A 14479-nucleotide genomic window follows, 5' to 3' on the forward strand; every position below is an offset into this window, starting at 1 on the left:
TGTGAAGTGTCTAACTGTGGGGTGCAGCAGCCCAGATAATTCCTGGTGGTTGCTGCTGGCAATGGAGGAGGGGAAAGCTCTGGTGTCTTTGTTATGTATTCATTCGGAGCCAGGTTGAGAACAAAATACATTTATAAATTGACTTCTATATTCCATTTTTGTCTAAAATAGGCAGGCATGGCTTAAATTACTTGAAAACTTTTAAATACATTTGTGAACCTATAATAAATGTGGAAAAAAATCCCGGTTTTATTTTGATGTGTAGCCAGGTTTGGGAGCCACTGAACTAAATGACTGTTAAAGGGTTGATGATGTATCACTTAAGCTCTTTTGGCCCCCATTCTCCTACCTGAGGCCCTCAGTTCTGCAAAGGTCCTGCTTTTTTTTTTTTTTTTTTTTTTCACATGGGCAGGCACCAGGAATCGAACCTGGGTCCTCTGGCATGGCAGGCAACCATTCTTGTCTGCTGAGCCACCGTGGTCTGCCCAGGTCCTGCTTTTAATGCTATGAAGTCTTCCTTAAATATTCTAGACAGAAATACTTCTCATTTCTAAAAGTTTTGAACGGTTGGTTACATGTACTCATGGTCATGTTTTAACTGGTCTATAGAATCTTTCATTTTGAGCCATACTTAACAAGATGTAAGATGCTCACAGCCAACTTTCCCCCAGATCAGGAGATCTGGCTTCTCTCAAACTGGAAGATCAGATACCCAAGCCCACATTCTAAGAAACTGGTTATAGAGTTAAGAAGCATGGACCATGTCTTTTCTGTTTGACACCATCCCGCCCTAGCTCTAAAGATGAACGCCTACCGGTGCATATGTTGTGCTTGTACTGATATCTTTTGTATGGTATAGAATTCCTGTAGCTACTAAAAGTGGGAAATTTCTTTAAAAAAACGAGAGGCCCTGTGATTCCTATAATGGGTCCATTATCACTCGCTTATTTATTTTAACCTTTTTGGCACCGAGTTTGCAATACCCAGTGAACTTAATCCTGGGATTTATGTACATGGGACATCTCTCTTGCAATATATGTACTAAGCAAACCATAATGGTTGTAACTATCAAGTCATCCATTGCTGTGCTTAATCCTATAGCAACGTCAAAGTTTAGCTTCTGAAACTAGTTGAGACATTGGTTCTTTCTTTCTGCCGGTAGTGTTTGTTCCCATTTTCATCTGTGTAACTCCCACCTGCACCTCACAGTACCAATGCCATGCGACAGCCTCCCTGGGCGACCTGTCCCGTCCCACCGTGCCTGAAGCGGTAGGCTCACCTGCTCCTTACTGATGACATCCAGTCACTCGCCACATCTCGGCAGCGCCCCTTCTCCCACCCACCAGGAAGCACGAGCTTCTCTCAGCCACAGACCCTGTTGGCATCTACCCAGGACTGGGCATACAGTGGGTCTGCAGTGCGTGCTGAAGTATTACATGTCAAAGGGGACTCTCTTTGCAGCATCTACTTTTCTTTAAAGTCTGTTGATCGTAAGGCTGTCTGGAGAAGTCTGTTGTTTTTCCTGATTCCTGCATTTTCCTTTGTTTTTCATGGAACACATCGCACCGATTTCCTGTAAGGCTTTGCAAATAAATATCAAGGTCAGGGGCTGGAAGCATTTCTGGAGCTATCGTGGCACCTCTTGATTCCACTGGGCCGAGAAAACGCTTTCAACCCTAGAGGGCAGAAGTTTTTCAAAACAAGGCCGTTCCAAAAAGGGTGTGAGCTTCCTTCATCAACTCGTTCCCCCTCCCTCTTGCATTTTAACTACTTTGGGAAGAATGGAAATTCTGCAAGACCTTTGGTAGTTTTAAACGGCTGAGTGTGCCAGGTGATGGAGCCTGTGGTGATTTCTCAGTGAGAGGCTCCCACCCACAGGAAAGTGGGCAGGGGGTGAAAGAAGCTTTTCTGGAGAGGCAGGGCCGGTGGCAGGGGCCCTCCTCCCGCTCTGCTCTGCCTTCTGGCCCCTCTTCCTCCTCTTCCTCCAGGCTGTCTGGACTTGTGCTCTGGGGGACTTTGATCCCTGCTGTCAGAGCTGGGAGCGGTGGGGGTGGGGGAGGGGGGGAGGGGGCGGTGGGGGGGGGGTCCTGGCCTCACACACAGCAGGGCCAAGGCAAGTTAACTGGTTCCGCTCTTTTTAACGTCCAACTTGATACAACAAACTTTTCCTCCTTTCTCCTTTCCTTACCCACATGTTTTGTTTTATTGTTGTTGTTTTTTTCTCTCTCTCCTTCTTGTTTTTCTTTTCTCTACTTCAATTTGCTGTTGGTCTGAGGTGGGTTTTGTGCTTGTCAGCAAGGGGCAGAGCCACAAGGGCTCTTGTCTTCAGGCCCCTGGTGCCGGCTCTGGGTCATCTCGAAGGATGGCGCGACCCTGTAAATGCGCCGTGGGAGGAGTGAGCGTTGAGTGGGGGCTTGGGGGTGGGGGTTGGGGTGCGCTCCTCGAGAGGCTTCAAAGGCCCTGTGCGGGGATCTCTGAAATTGGGCCTGGGTTCACCACCACCACCAGGCTAAGTTTTCACAGGCGACTAGAGGTGGGGAATAAGGGCCTTTTTAGGGAGGGTTTAGCTTCTTTACAATCTTTAGCAAGGCCCCCATTTGAAGTGGTATGTGACATTTTCTCAATTATATGGAAAGGGCCTCAGCCTCCTCGCTGCACCCAAACCTCCCTGTGCAGACTTTCTGCAGCTACCAAGGAAACCAGGCTGCTGTTCCTGCCTCACCAGCCGGCCCACCACCACACGCACATGTGGACACACACGCATGCAGATGCACGCATGTACAAAAGCTCATGTATGCACATTGCACGTGCCTGCTCAATGCTGAATAAAATGACTTCCACAGACAGCACAGCTTTCCAGTTCTGGACTAGAGAGAAAATTTAAAATGAACCGACAGATGTTGGAACCTCCCCACAGATGTAACATCCTGACCTAATCATACCCAACTTTGTACGTGGCTGGATTCAGTCCAAACCTTTCAAGTGTTGGCTGGGAAAAGGGGGGAAGCAAGAAGGTCTTGGGGGCCCAACATCCCTCCGCATCCCCCATTAAGGCACTGCCTTTGGGATAACTGATGTGTCTGTTCCATGTTTCTATGTCCAGGGCTGCTTTTGGACAGACCCTCACACCTCCTGCTTGGATTACTGCAGTAGCTTCCCACGTGTCTCTCAGCCTGCAATTTCTATGCATTCTCTTTCGTTATTTACATGACCACAAATCTGATCCTATGACCTTTCAGATTAAAAATCTCTGATGGCTTCTTCATCATGACCAATAACGTTCAAACTCCTGAGTCACCAAGTCAGGGTCCTTGTTTACCCCCATTTTTCAGGCTCCCTCTGCCCCTTCATCCTCTAGCCACCCTACAGGCAAGCTTTACTTCACTGAACTCTTTGCAGTTTCTCCAATACAGGTTGCATTCTTAGTCCCCAGTGCCTTTGCTCATTCATCTATGATTTATTCATCCATCCAGTCAACAAACACTAGAATTTTATTCTAGACACAAAGATAAAAACAATTAACATGTTAAGCGCTGCACTTATCCTGGGAACATGGTAGTGACGCTGCTGTCCTCCTGGAGTTTCCAGACTCCTGAGAGAGGCAGACAACAGAAGAGGAATCGACCAGGTTAATCATAGAAGTGGGATGAGAGAGGCAAACAGGAAGCTCTGCCCATGAAGAAAGCAGTTTTTTTGGGGGGCGGGGGCAGGGCACAGATTTATCTACTTTAGACAGACTGGTCAGGAAGGCTTGTGGAGGACGTGACATCTGAACAGAGACCAGGAAGATGCCAATACAGGAAGCAGATGCAAAGGCCTTGAAGTGGAGACATATTCTGGACATTTGAGGATTGGCAAGGAGGCTTATGTGGCAAAGGCTTAAAGTTTGGGGTGCAAAGGGCTGGGCCAAAGGTGAGAGCTGTGGGTGACAGTCAAATTATACAGGACACCTAAGGAGCTTGACTTTTATTCTAAAATCAAAAGTAATAGGCAAAAATAGGATAAGCTTTATATTTCAAAAGGATCCGTCAGGCTGCTATGCAGGCAGATGGTTGGAGTGGGGAGAATTAGGGCTGGGAGAACCCCGGAGCCCTGGGGAGGGATAGCAGTGACAGGCGATGGTAGTAGCAGAGGCATGCGAGAGAGTCAGACCCAGTAGAAACTGGAAACCGTAGTAGAGGGCTGGGGTTGGGGCTTGACAGAGAGAGAGAGAGACATTAAGAATGACGTCCAAAGCTGAGCTTGTAACTTGGGCAATTTACTGGGTAAAGACTCGGGGAGAAATAGGTTCAGGAGCTTCTCAGCATCTTTTCTTTTATTATGTTGATGCCAAGGAAAGCATCACCCCCTCAGTGAGGCTTCTCCTGTCTCCCCAGGCAGCAGTCATTGTTATGCTTCCAGCATAACTCGCAATTTTTGTAAACTGCCCCCCTCCCCCCCCCCCCGCCCCTGCAATCTAGTGTGGCCTTCGGCACAGTCCACCTTTTGTCACTTGTTTCCCCACTAGATGCCAGTCCTCAAAGACACTCGAACCCTTGGCAGAGCTGCTCACCCTCTGGTGCATGGAACTGAGTCGGGGCCATAAGGGTTTCTGGAAACCGAAATGAGTTGGAAGGCAAAGGCCCAGAGGGGGGAAACATAGTTCACAAATTGGCCAACCTTTCTGGGAGGTGACTCGTCACTGGGGTCTTTCTCTCACACCCAATGGGCACAAAGCAGTGGCTTTTCTGTTGTTGTTATTGGCTGTTGTTCAGTCGCCACCCCAGATAAATTAGAATCTCTGGGGTAGGGCTCAAGCATGGATAATTTCAAAGGCCCCCCAGGTGATTTCGATGGGCAGCAGTTGGGAACCACTGATGTGGGAGTTTAGAACTCAAGGACCTTCTTTTTCTCATAGAGCTGTCTAGGGATCACTGGTAAGTCTGGACAGATAGACAACACAGGGCAGGAGGGGGCAGGGAGGAGTCGGGGCAGGGAGGAGTCAGCGGGCAGTGCCAACGTGGAAAATATTAGGTGGCTTATCTTTTCACACCTGGTATGCTCTCTGAAGCTCTGTGGGTCTTGGAGCTTTATGTCAAGCCAGGATAGAAGATGAGCTGGCTGTGGACTCCATCTTTAGCTAACTGGAAGAAATCCATTTTCAGGGTTGTCAATCTAGCTATTGTCTCAAGCAGCAAACTCTGCTACCCCACATGAAACCAGCCTGCAAAAGCAGAGCAGGAGCTCCACACCCAGCAACTCTCGGCTTGTCCTGTTTGCTCCCCTTTGGCAGGGTTCTCCTGGAAGGGCTCTTCTCTGGCAGGGCATCCGGTTTTCTTCTGTTGCCAATAAAAATCTCCGGCACTGTTCTTTCTCCTTTGCTCTCTTCTCTTCTATTGCTTTTGACAGAGTTTGCCAGTTAGCTGAGGTCAGGGTTCTCTTTTTATAAACAACCTGCTTTCAGTCAGCAGGGCCAAAGGTTTCCTAAATTACAAACCCTTTCATTTCTTCTGTCACTAGTTACCCTGTCAGTTTGTATAACAGCACAGAATGGAGAGAAACGGAAATGTTCCGAAAGACACTGAAAGAAAGGAGTGCTTTCACTAACTCTACCTTTTGGATTGTCAAAAAACTATCATGAGCTGCATAGATAGGACTATTTCAGATGAAGCTTTACCAGCTGAATTACAGTGTGGGTAAGTTCTAGAGTCTAGAAGGAAATTTCTTACAATTCTTAAATGAACACAAAATGTCTGTGGCTTCATCTCTAGTTCTGTTAAGCAAATGGCCTCCTTTATATCCATTTGAATTGAGAGATATCCATGTCATATTCAAATATTTTGAAAAGCAAATTTTGATCTCTGGAAAGGGGCACAGAACTGGAGTGTTGAGATAAAAAAAAAAAAAAGGCATTCAGATATTATGGGAAAATTATACCAATTGTGGACAGAATGCCAGATAGCTCCGTGAAGACGGGAAGGGTCGCTTAAGCTCATGCTGTTATTTAGTGACAGAGCAGGAAGACAGAGCCAAATGTTACTGATCCCTAAACTCCTAATCTTTTCATGATTCTGAGCTGCAGCCAAGCAGGTAGGTTTGGGGCTTGAATCTACCATGATAGGCTCTGACCCCCAGGCAAAGCATTTAGCCTGAAGTGTGTAGCCTATAAAATAAAAAGGCCTCACATAGACACTACTTAGAGCAACTCTAATAAGTCTAGTTTTAGTGTGAACTAACAACCACAGCGAAGAGTTCCAAGCTGTGTGGGTTAATACAAGAGCCGAAAGGAAATTTCTGTTCCTAGCCTCTTCCTTTCCTTTCTCCTGTGAAGGGGGAGCAGTCATGCTCATGTTTAATAAAAACTAAACCTGAAGTTTTACTCTGAGATGAAAGACTCCTAAACCCACTTGCCTCTCCTTTTCACTCCATCCTTGCTCTCCTCCTCAAGCTCGCCACACTCCTTCCTGCTCTAGGCTGCTCTCAGGTTCTTCCTGTCTTCCCCCTCACGGCTCAGGCTACCTCCTCTCCAGCCCTCCCTTCCCATCAGTACTTAGGAAAGCATTTCCTGTCTTCCCAGGCCATGCTAGCCCCATCCCTCCTCCCATCAGCCCTACTCATTGAAGCCCTTTCTGTAATTGTAATTATTATTTAATAGCCATCCTCTCAACCCTTGAAGCTAGAGAGCAGACTCTGGTTTTTCAGCGTGTTTTGTAACTAGCCCAGAATAATGCAGCACCCTCCTAAATGCTCTGTGCATTCAAGGAGCTGGTTCTTTCACTGGCGAGGAAAAATGGATGTGAAAACTTAGCCAGCATCATTATGGGAAACATTAAAGGGTCTGCCAGACAATGTTCTAAGCATTTCACATGTATTAATTCATTTTATCCTCGTTATAACCCTCTGGAGTAGATATTATTGGTATCCCCTTTTCACAGATTGAGCAATCATGTAAGGTACAAAGAAGATAAATAACTTGGCCAGCTGGGATGGGGAAGGTGAAATTAGAACTCAGGCAACCTGACTGTGAGAGCCAGGCTGTTAACCTCTAGGCTAGTCTATCTCTTAGTGGTGTTTAGAGTCCTTAGCTTGGAGTCTTCCTGGATTCCTCTTGTCACCACTTGCCTCCCTTCTTAAACTACCTATTTAACCTGTTATTAAGTCCTAGCTTCTCTAGCATTAAAAATAAACCCTAGATTTACATTGCCACCATTCTAACTGAAATCTGGCTATTGCTTGCTTACAATTCCCTAATACATAGTAACTAGTTCCCACTCCTTCTTTTGGCCCTCTACTGTCCATTTGCCACCCAGCAGCCAGAGTGATCATTACAAAAGTAAATCAGGCCATATACATGCATAACCCCCCACCATGGGGTCCTGGTTCACTTAGAAATCCGTTACCATGACCTCAAGTCTTTCCTGATTACTTTCCTTTTCCAAAATCATCCCTTACTCCTCTCTTTTCAACCAGACAGGTAAGATCTTCATTCCTAGAACACAGTTAAAGTATTTGCCCTTGGGGTTCTTGACCTGCAAGCTTTGCCCCTGATCTTCATATGCTGCCTATCTATCTTAGGTCTCAGCTCAAACATCTTAGCGCTGTCCTTCCTATCCTGCATAGCTTATGTCCTATCACTTATCCATATGCTTGTTTTGTTTTCTGTAGTGAGCTTTATACTCAAAGTATCTCATTCATTCATTCACTTATTGTCTGCTTCTACCAACTCCAATGTAGGTTCCATGCACAGGAGGAATGCCCTCAAATCCTTGGCACCCAGGACAGTGCCAGCACACTGGGTGCCAGCAAACCTTCCCTAAATGCAAGGATATAACCATCAGTAATGGCATGGACAGAGAGAGCTAATGCTGTGTGCCATGATGGAAAAGAAGGCTCTGCGAAGGAGGGGACCTGGAGCTGGATAAGATTTGGGTGGATTGAGGGGGAGGAGGTCACTAGCGGCAATGAGAATGCTCTGAGCAAAGATGTGCAGGGATGCTTAAGGGCTACTTGGACTATTAAAGATCCAAGGTCATGTGGACTGAAGGTTTGGTCCTAAGAGTAGTGAGGGAAGATGTTGGGAAGGCAGGTAGATACTGTATTTGCAGTCTCTAGAATGCAAGCCTGAGGAATCTGGGTACTAACCTATAGTGAGGGGAGCATGTGGAGCCTTTTGAGCAACGACTGTCATGCACATGATAAATGAACATCATGGGCCTGATAAAGGAGCCAGACAGTTGCATGTTTGATTTTCATGTGTTTGTGTATAAGGATGTTGTGTTTCTATGATTTAGTTCCCAAGAGGAAAGAGGTTCTGTTTTATAGCCCTCTGTCGGTGATTAACATGGCCCAATCTTAGAGGTGTATATTGTAGGCATTCTTTATAGATGAAACTGCTATTATTGCTATCCTTTGGGTATTTTCATGGCTAAATCTATGTTCTGTAGTCCAAGATATGTTATACTGAATTCTGCTCTATGGTAGAGAAATATGAGTGAGGCTCCAGTTTATATTGTTTTGAGAGATGTAAAGAACTTTTCCACTCATTTATTCTTAACACTGATCAAAGAAACAGCTGTTATCCTTCTAGTTTAGTCCTGAAAAGGACCAATAAAGCCATCACTGCAATTGCTTCATACAACTTCCTTCTTTTAGACTGTGAACATTCTAATGCAACCAAGATCCTGCCATTTTATATAATGAAGAGAAAAAGAAAAAAAATTGACATTCAAGGAACTTACTGTACTTTACAAATCAATTTTATTAATTTAAACACAAACATAATGAACAAAAAATCTGTACACAATTGTGGACACAATACATCTTTATACAGTAAGGCCAAGATAAACTTTTTTTTTTCAATCTGAAGAGTATAAAAACATAAAAAGAAAAGGTGAAAAAATTGTCAACTTCTGCTTGCTTGAAGCAAAAAGGAAGAAAAAACTAACTTAAGGTTAATTTAAACAATTTGGAGAATTCATAAATGACTATTTCTAGCAGCAACATGAAACCTCAGAAAAGAACAGAGTAGCTCTTTGGCCACTCCTGGTAGCTGAGTCAAAGCTGGTGGTATTTTTCCATATAATATTAAAGGAAAATTGGAAAATTTATCCAAATAGTAATTTCATGATATGGGAGGCTTTAGTTAAAAGGAATTAGTACCCAAACAATCTGATCACTTTTGGAGAAACTTTCTTGTGGTATGATAAAGATAAAGATGACAATTTTTATTTCCCACACTTTCTGCTTATGTTATGTATTGCATGAGAAGTGTATGATTATTTCATTGGTAATGATGCTTATACCAACTCCTCTGCCAGCAATGAACTTGAGAGAGAGCACGTGTAAGAGCATATATGAATATAGGGAGTGTAATACAAATTTTTGCTGATTTCCAGATTTTTGGTAACTTCTTTTATCTAAAAAAAAAGAGGCAAAAACTATAATAATTCTGAGCGTGTGAAAACTTTGCTAGTCTCCCATTCACAAACCATTTTATTAATAAAATATATCTCATCTACATTCTTTCTGTGGGAAGAAGCATTTGAATAATCATTTTTTCCAAGTAGTTACATATAATACATTAGTATTGAAATGAAAAAGTAAGGTGGTAATTGGACTTTTTTCCCAAATTATTTAATAGACTGCTGTGTTTATTTTACCCAGGCCCTCCTAACAGCAAAAAAGTATTTTAGATGGAACTGATGGGGAAAAATTTGGAAAAAGAAAATCCTATTGACACTTGACATCCATGCTTTTGGTCTTGACAACATTATCTAAAAAAAAAAAAAAAATCCATTATCTACATATTTATACCTGATACTTGGACAAGGCACTGTACACAAGTTTGTGTACATGTTGCCTCATACTTCACTAACAAGGCATTTCCACCTTTCAATATCATTTCCCTAAACAATATGTAAAAGAATCATTCATTATTACAAATTTACACCAAAAATTCTTTCTGTACATGATTGTCTCAGTGATGTACATATTATAGGTTTAAATTAGACATATTTTAAACTACTTTGCAATCTGCTAAAATTAAAAGTACTTGCTGTGTCATGAGGCAAAGACCTTTAATTGCTTATTATGCTACTTTATCTTCAATTATTTGATGTCAACAAAGTCTGTTTGGGTGAATTCTTGGGTATGTAAATTATACCTCAATAAAGCTGTTTTTTTTCTTTTTTTTTTTTAAAGTCGGTTCATAAATAAGTAGAGAGTACGATTACCCTGGGTATGACACGCCAAAAAGTAAACCTTCTTTATAAGAGAATTACTCCATTGGTATTCAGGAAACACATTTCAGTCTTCATTGTGCAATCAAGTTTGCTGTACGGATGAAGCTGTTCATCTCACATTGACGATGCTAAAACCTTCAGCGCTTGCAGGCCCTTTTTTCACAGGTTTGAACCGTGTAGTTAATGTGGCAAAGACACATTACACTGTGTTAGACAATTCTCATGGCTTATTTTCGTTGGATTCACAGTCCTAGAGTCGACAGCCGTTCTGAAGAAATAGATGCGGTTCCCCATTTACCACGAGGGCAGAGGCGGAGGCTGACAGCAGCTGTGCGTCCACCATGTCGAAATCGCGAAGTTCTCGAGTTCAGTGCTGAAGCGAGACTCGGGCCTGCTGGATTCGTCCCCAGTCGCAGGGTGGTGGTGGGGTTTCAAAGTGCTTTGCGGCTGTCACAGGTACTCCAGTTCCAAGGCATGATGCAGAGCCATGAGGTCGGAGTGGCTGGAGATCCTCCAGAAGGGCATGGCGTGCTGTGGGGGGCAGCAAACAGTGAGGACATGGAATGCTCCCAGCCCAAGCCCGTCCGTCTGCGTCTGGAAAGCCACTACCACCGTCCATCCCCCATTTTGTCAGTATTTTGAAAACTGCCAGCTAACGTCTTAACATCACATCTGTTGTAAACAAAAGCTCAGACTTAATCCTCCCCTAAGACTACCATCCTAACATTTAAAATGTAATCTGGCGTCTGTTTCTTTTAAAGAAGGTGATGGATACATGAATACTGATTCCAAGGTTTAAATAAAACATAATAGGTATGAATAAAACTTTGTCTAAAACAGTTGCCTTTCAACACATGTATTTGGTGGGTTTTTAACGCTGGAAGTTTAAAAGACTTGTGTTTTAAAAGAGTAAATGGTTTTTCTTAGTTGGTAGCATTATACGATTTTCAAAAGTTAATCTTGCTTATATATGAAGCAACTTTGTTTCAATTATTTCTATCTGTTTTTCTTTGTATTCACCTTCAAATGGCTTTACCATATCGGAAAATTTTAAGTGAATGTCTAAGGTTGCTTACTTTTAAAAATTTTTTGTAGTTGTTTAAACCATCAATCAAATAATCTAGAATTTAAATGATGGGAATGTTTGCAATACTGAATAAACCAGAGACAGGGAAAACAGGAAAAATAAAATCAGAAGATACCTTATCCATGAAGGGTAAAATCATGATTACAATGTTTCAGTGCTCAAAAGCACTATAGTAAATACTTATGTATCAGTAAAATCTTTTTTTTTTAAATAAGAAAACGATAGCCATCCCCTCTCAGAGAACAAGATTCTATTTAGCCCATAGAAAAATGGGTTTTTAACCACAAAACTTAACGTGGAAGTCAAAGTATAAAAGTTTTCAAGTATGGTTTTGAGGAATTTGAGAAAACATCAAACAGAATAATGTGAAATGGAAAAAAGTTGCACAAGGAGTGCAACTGAGGGAGTTCGGGGTGGTTTATCTGCAGGTGAGAGTGAAAGCTATGATTCGGACCATTTAGCTGCGTATACAGGAGTGTAAACTATTAAATTATTTATTAGCAAACTTTTCACTTTATCTGCTAAAATAATATATACCACATTCCTATATCAAATGTAGATCTCATTGGACACATGCTATTTTGGAGTACTATATATCTTTATCTTCCAATGACAGAATAATACAGAACTGAGTGTTAAAAGATAGCTTTATAAATTTTTAGAAGGATGACCCACTACACAACTTCAGATGAACTATTCTGCTTTCATTAATTCAGTATTTTTTTTAGTTTCCAGGCACACTGTGCAAGGAATAGAAGACCCAGAGACACCGTATGTCCCTGTTCTAGTCTCTCACAGTCTATGGGAGAGTAGCAGAAATAAAGAGCAGGAGAGGAAATTACCTTAGCCCGGGGAACTGAGGAAACACCTGAGAAGAGGAGGTGGTTGAGCTATGTATGAAAGGGTGAGTTTTCTGATTGATGGGTGGTGAAGAAGGGGGAGGCAAAGGATAAAGGAGAAGTTCACTGTTAGGTTACTGGCTGTGTGTGAAACAGACAAGCTTGGTGACAGCTGGTTGCTGGAGCCAGATGGTGCGGGCGCCGATAACCTGTTCAGAAGTTTATTAATAATAGCAGTTATGCTTTCTTGAGTATTGTGTCACATGCTGGATTAAGTACATGGACTCTCTTATTTAAGCCTCACTATAATCTCAGAGAGAGGTACTATGATCTCGTTTACTGATGAAAAAACCAACATGTAGAGAGGTTTAAATAATTGCTGGTAAAACATGAGGCTGAGATTCACAGCAGGTCTGGTCTGAGCGTGAAGCTCATATGCTTACCTACTCTGCCCTAATGTCCCTCACTCTTCTCCAGGGCCTTTTTAGTCAGCAGTGTAAATTACTAGTACCATAGCACAGGTTAAAAGAAAAACAAAATAACAATCCCATCCATGCTCTGCTGGGTAAGAGATACTGGAAATGTGAGGGAATGTGATGAATAGATCAGGGTTTGACAAGTTTCTGATCAGTTAGTTACAACACAGAAAGTGTTTCTTCTTTTTTTTCCTTTTAGAACAGAAATTCATGCATATTGTAAATAACATGTAAAATATAGAACTGCAGGAATACAAAGTACTTATAACCCTATGATAGTAAGATAAACATTTTTCTATATGCATGCACACACATTTGAAACTATGTGCAGATACAGTAAATATAATCCTGTTCACTTTGCTATTTAATCTTGAGTCCATTTTGATCATATTACTTTTGTATGAAAAAGTTATCGAGTATAACCATTTAGTACTTAACCGTCTACTTGGTATCAATTTTTATATCCCTTTTATTTCTAATTAGCTTGTGGTTTATTTACTTTCTTGATTAGGTTTGCCAGAGATTCACTGCCCCCACCCAAAAGTGTCTAACTATCTACAACTAAATAAAAGGGGTGTACAGTTGCCCTATTGAGCTAATGTACCGTTATTTCAGGATGTACCAAGGGATGCCGAAGATTCTTTAGGTAAGTATCCAGAAACTTTTAGGACAAATATCTTCATAAATAAATATAGAATTCCTCTTGAGAGGAGGGATGCTTTTTGCTCAGAGTAGGTTCAGTCAAATTTTTTTGCATAATGATTCTCTGTAGTTGGATATGTCTCCCACAGGCAAGCCTATACAAATACAAGCATTAGCAATACAAATTTGAAAACCATTGGTGCATTCAGAAGCATGAACTGAAGGATGCCCTGAGTGGCAGAACTGAAAAAGGAATTAAGAAAAGTCCAGTTAATAGTTTGGTACATAGCTAAGGTTTAACTTGGGGATTTAATTTGATAGTAAACAAAGGTCCTATGCAATGCTTGAATGTCTCATACTTATAAGTGCAGGGGTTGATGTCTGCTGAGGGCACGTTTTATTAGAGATGTTTTACTTTTAAATCATACAAACAGCCCCAAATTGGCCTGTTTACTGGCACTAAAACACTAATGGTTTTAGTCTTTTAATAAAAGCCACATGGTCAAGCAGCACCTTGGGGCTTTCAAATGATGAAATAGGCCTGTGGCATATCACAGGAACACAGTACAGGGCAAAAGTGATGTGGTCACTGATTTGAGCAAAGTCCCAAAGATTCTACAGTGAGAACTGGCAAGCCTTAGGTGTACATAAACAAGAAAGGGCAGTCTCTGGGGAACACCCCTACATAAGAACATACCTCCATCCTCAGCACCCTTTCATTTAGCAAAGGGCAATGATCTCTGCTATAATAAACAGCTTCTTTCTCACAACATTAGGGGGCTCCTTGAAGAGAAAGGCACACTGACTATTAAGTGAATGATTAGAAGACAACTATTTCTAGGGGAGCGTCAAGTGACACAAACTCTGGTTGACAAAAAATTTGAACCAATACTGCAAAATAACACTTTTCCTAACTTAGGTATGTACTGATGCAAAAGTCTTATGCATTTACAAGAGCTTTCCAGGACAAGTAGAGAGGCAAAAGAGTAATTTTTTTTTCCTGTATCATTGTTACCACTAGGACAAATATTTCATAAATGAAATCAGAGAGAGGTGTGTGTACTAGAAGGAGGAGGAGGAGACTGAGGTTATAGACTCAATTCTGACATGAGCTATGTGACTCTGAATTCTGACAATTTCACTGAAGCCCCAGTTTCTTTGTCTGTAAATGAGGGTTTAGGCAAAATGGCTTACGGTTGCTTCTAGGTCTAATAA

General features: G+C 42.1%; 2 protein-coding genes across 4 annotated transcripts in view; one reads left to right on the top strand and one right to left on the bottom strand.

The window, feature by feature from the left end:
• XKR9 (XK related 9) overlaps window positions 1-14479 on the top strand; it is a 512237-nt gene that overhangs the window by 487627 nt on the left and 10131 nt on the right. For all 3 annotated transcript variants that reach the window (XR_013178248.1, XR_013178251.1, XR_013178253.1), the window contains one exon: window positions 12036-12211. The gene's annotated coding sequence lies outside the window, so the exon portion shown is untranslated. The remainder of the gene's footprint in view (window positions 1-12035; window positions 12212-14479) is intronic.
• The window catches only part of EYA1 (EYA transcriptional coactivator and phosphatase 1), a 172814-nt gene continuing 167113 nt past the window's right edge, over window positions 8779-14479 (bottom strand). Inside the window, exon 18 of the mRNA XM_077166984.1 lies at window positions 8779-10751. Within this exon, the coding sequence (XP_077023099.1) occupies window positions 10671-10751 (81 nt within the window). The 3' untranslated portion in view covers window positions 8779-10670. The remainder of the gene's footprint in view (window positions 10752-14479) is intronic.

The sequence above is a fragment of the Tamandua tetradactyla genome, chromosome 6 (genome assembly GCF_023851605.1).
Source record: "Tamandua tetradactyla isolate mTamTet1 chromosome 6, mTamTet1.pri, whole genome shotgun sequence".
In the NCBI taxonomy this organism is placed as follows: domain Eukaryota; kingdom Metazoa; phylum Chordata; class Mammalia; order Pilosa; family Myrmecophagidae; genus Tamandua; species Tamandua tetradactyla.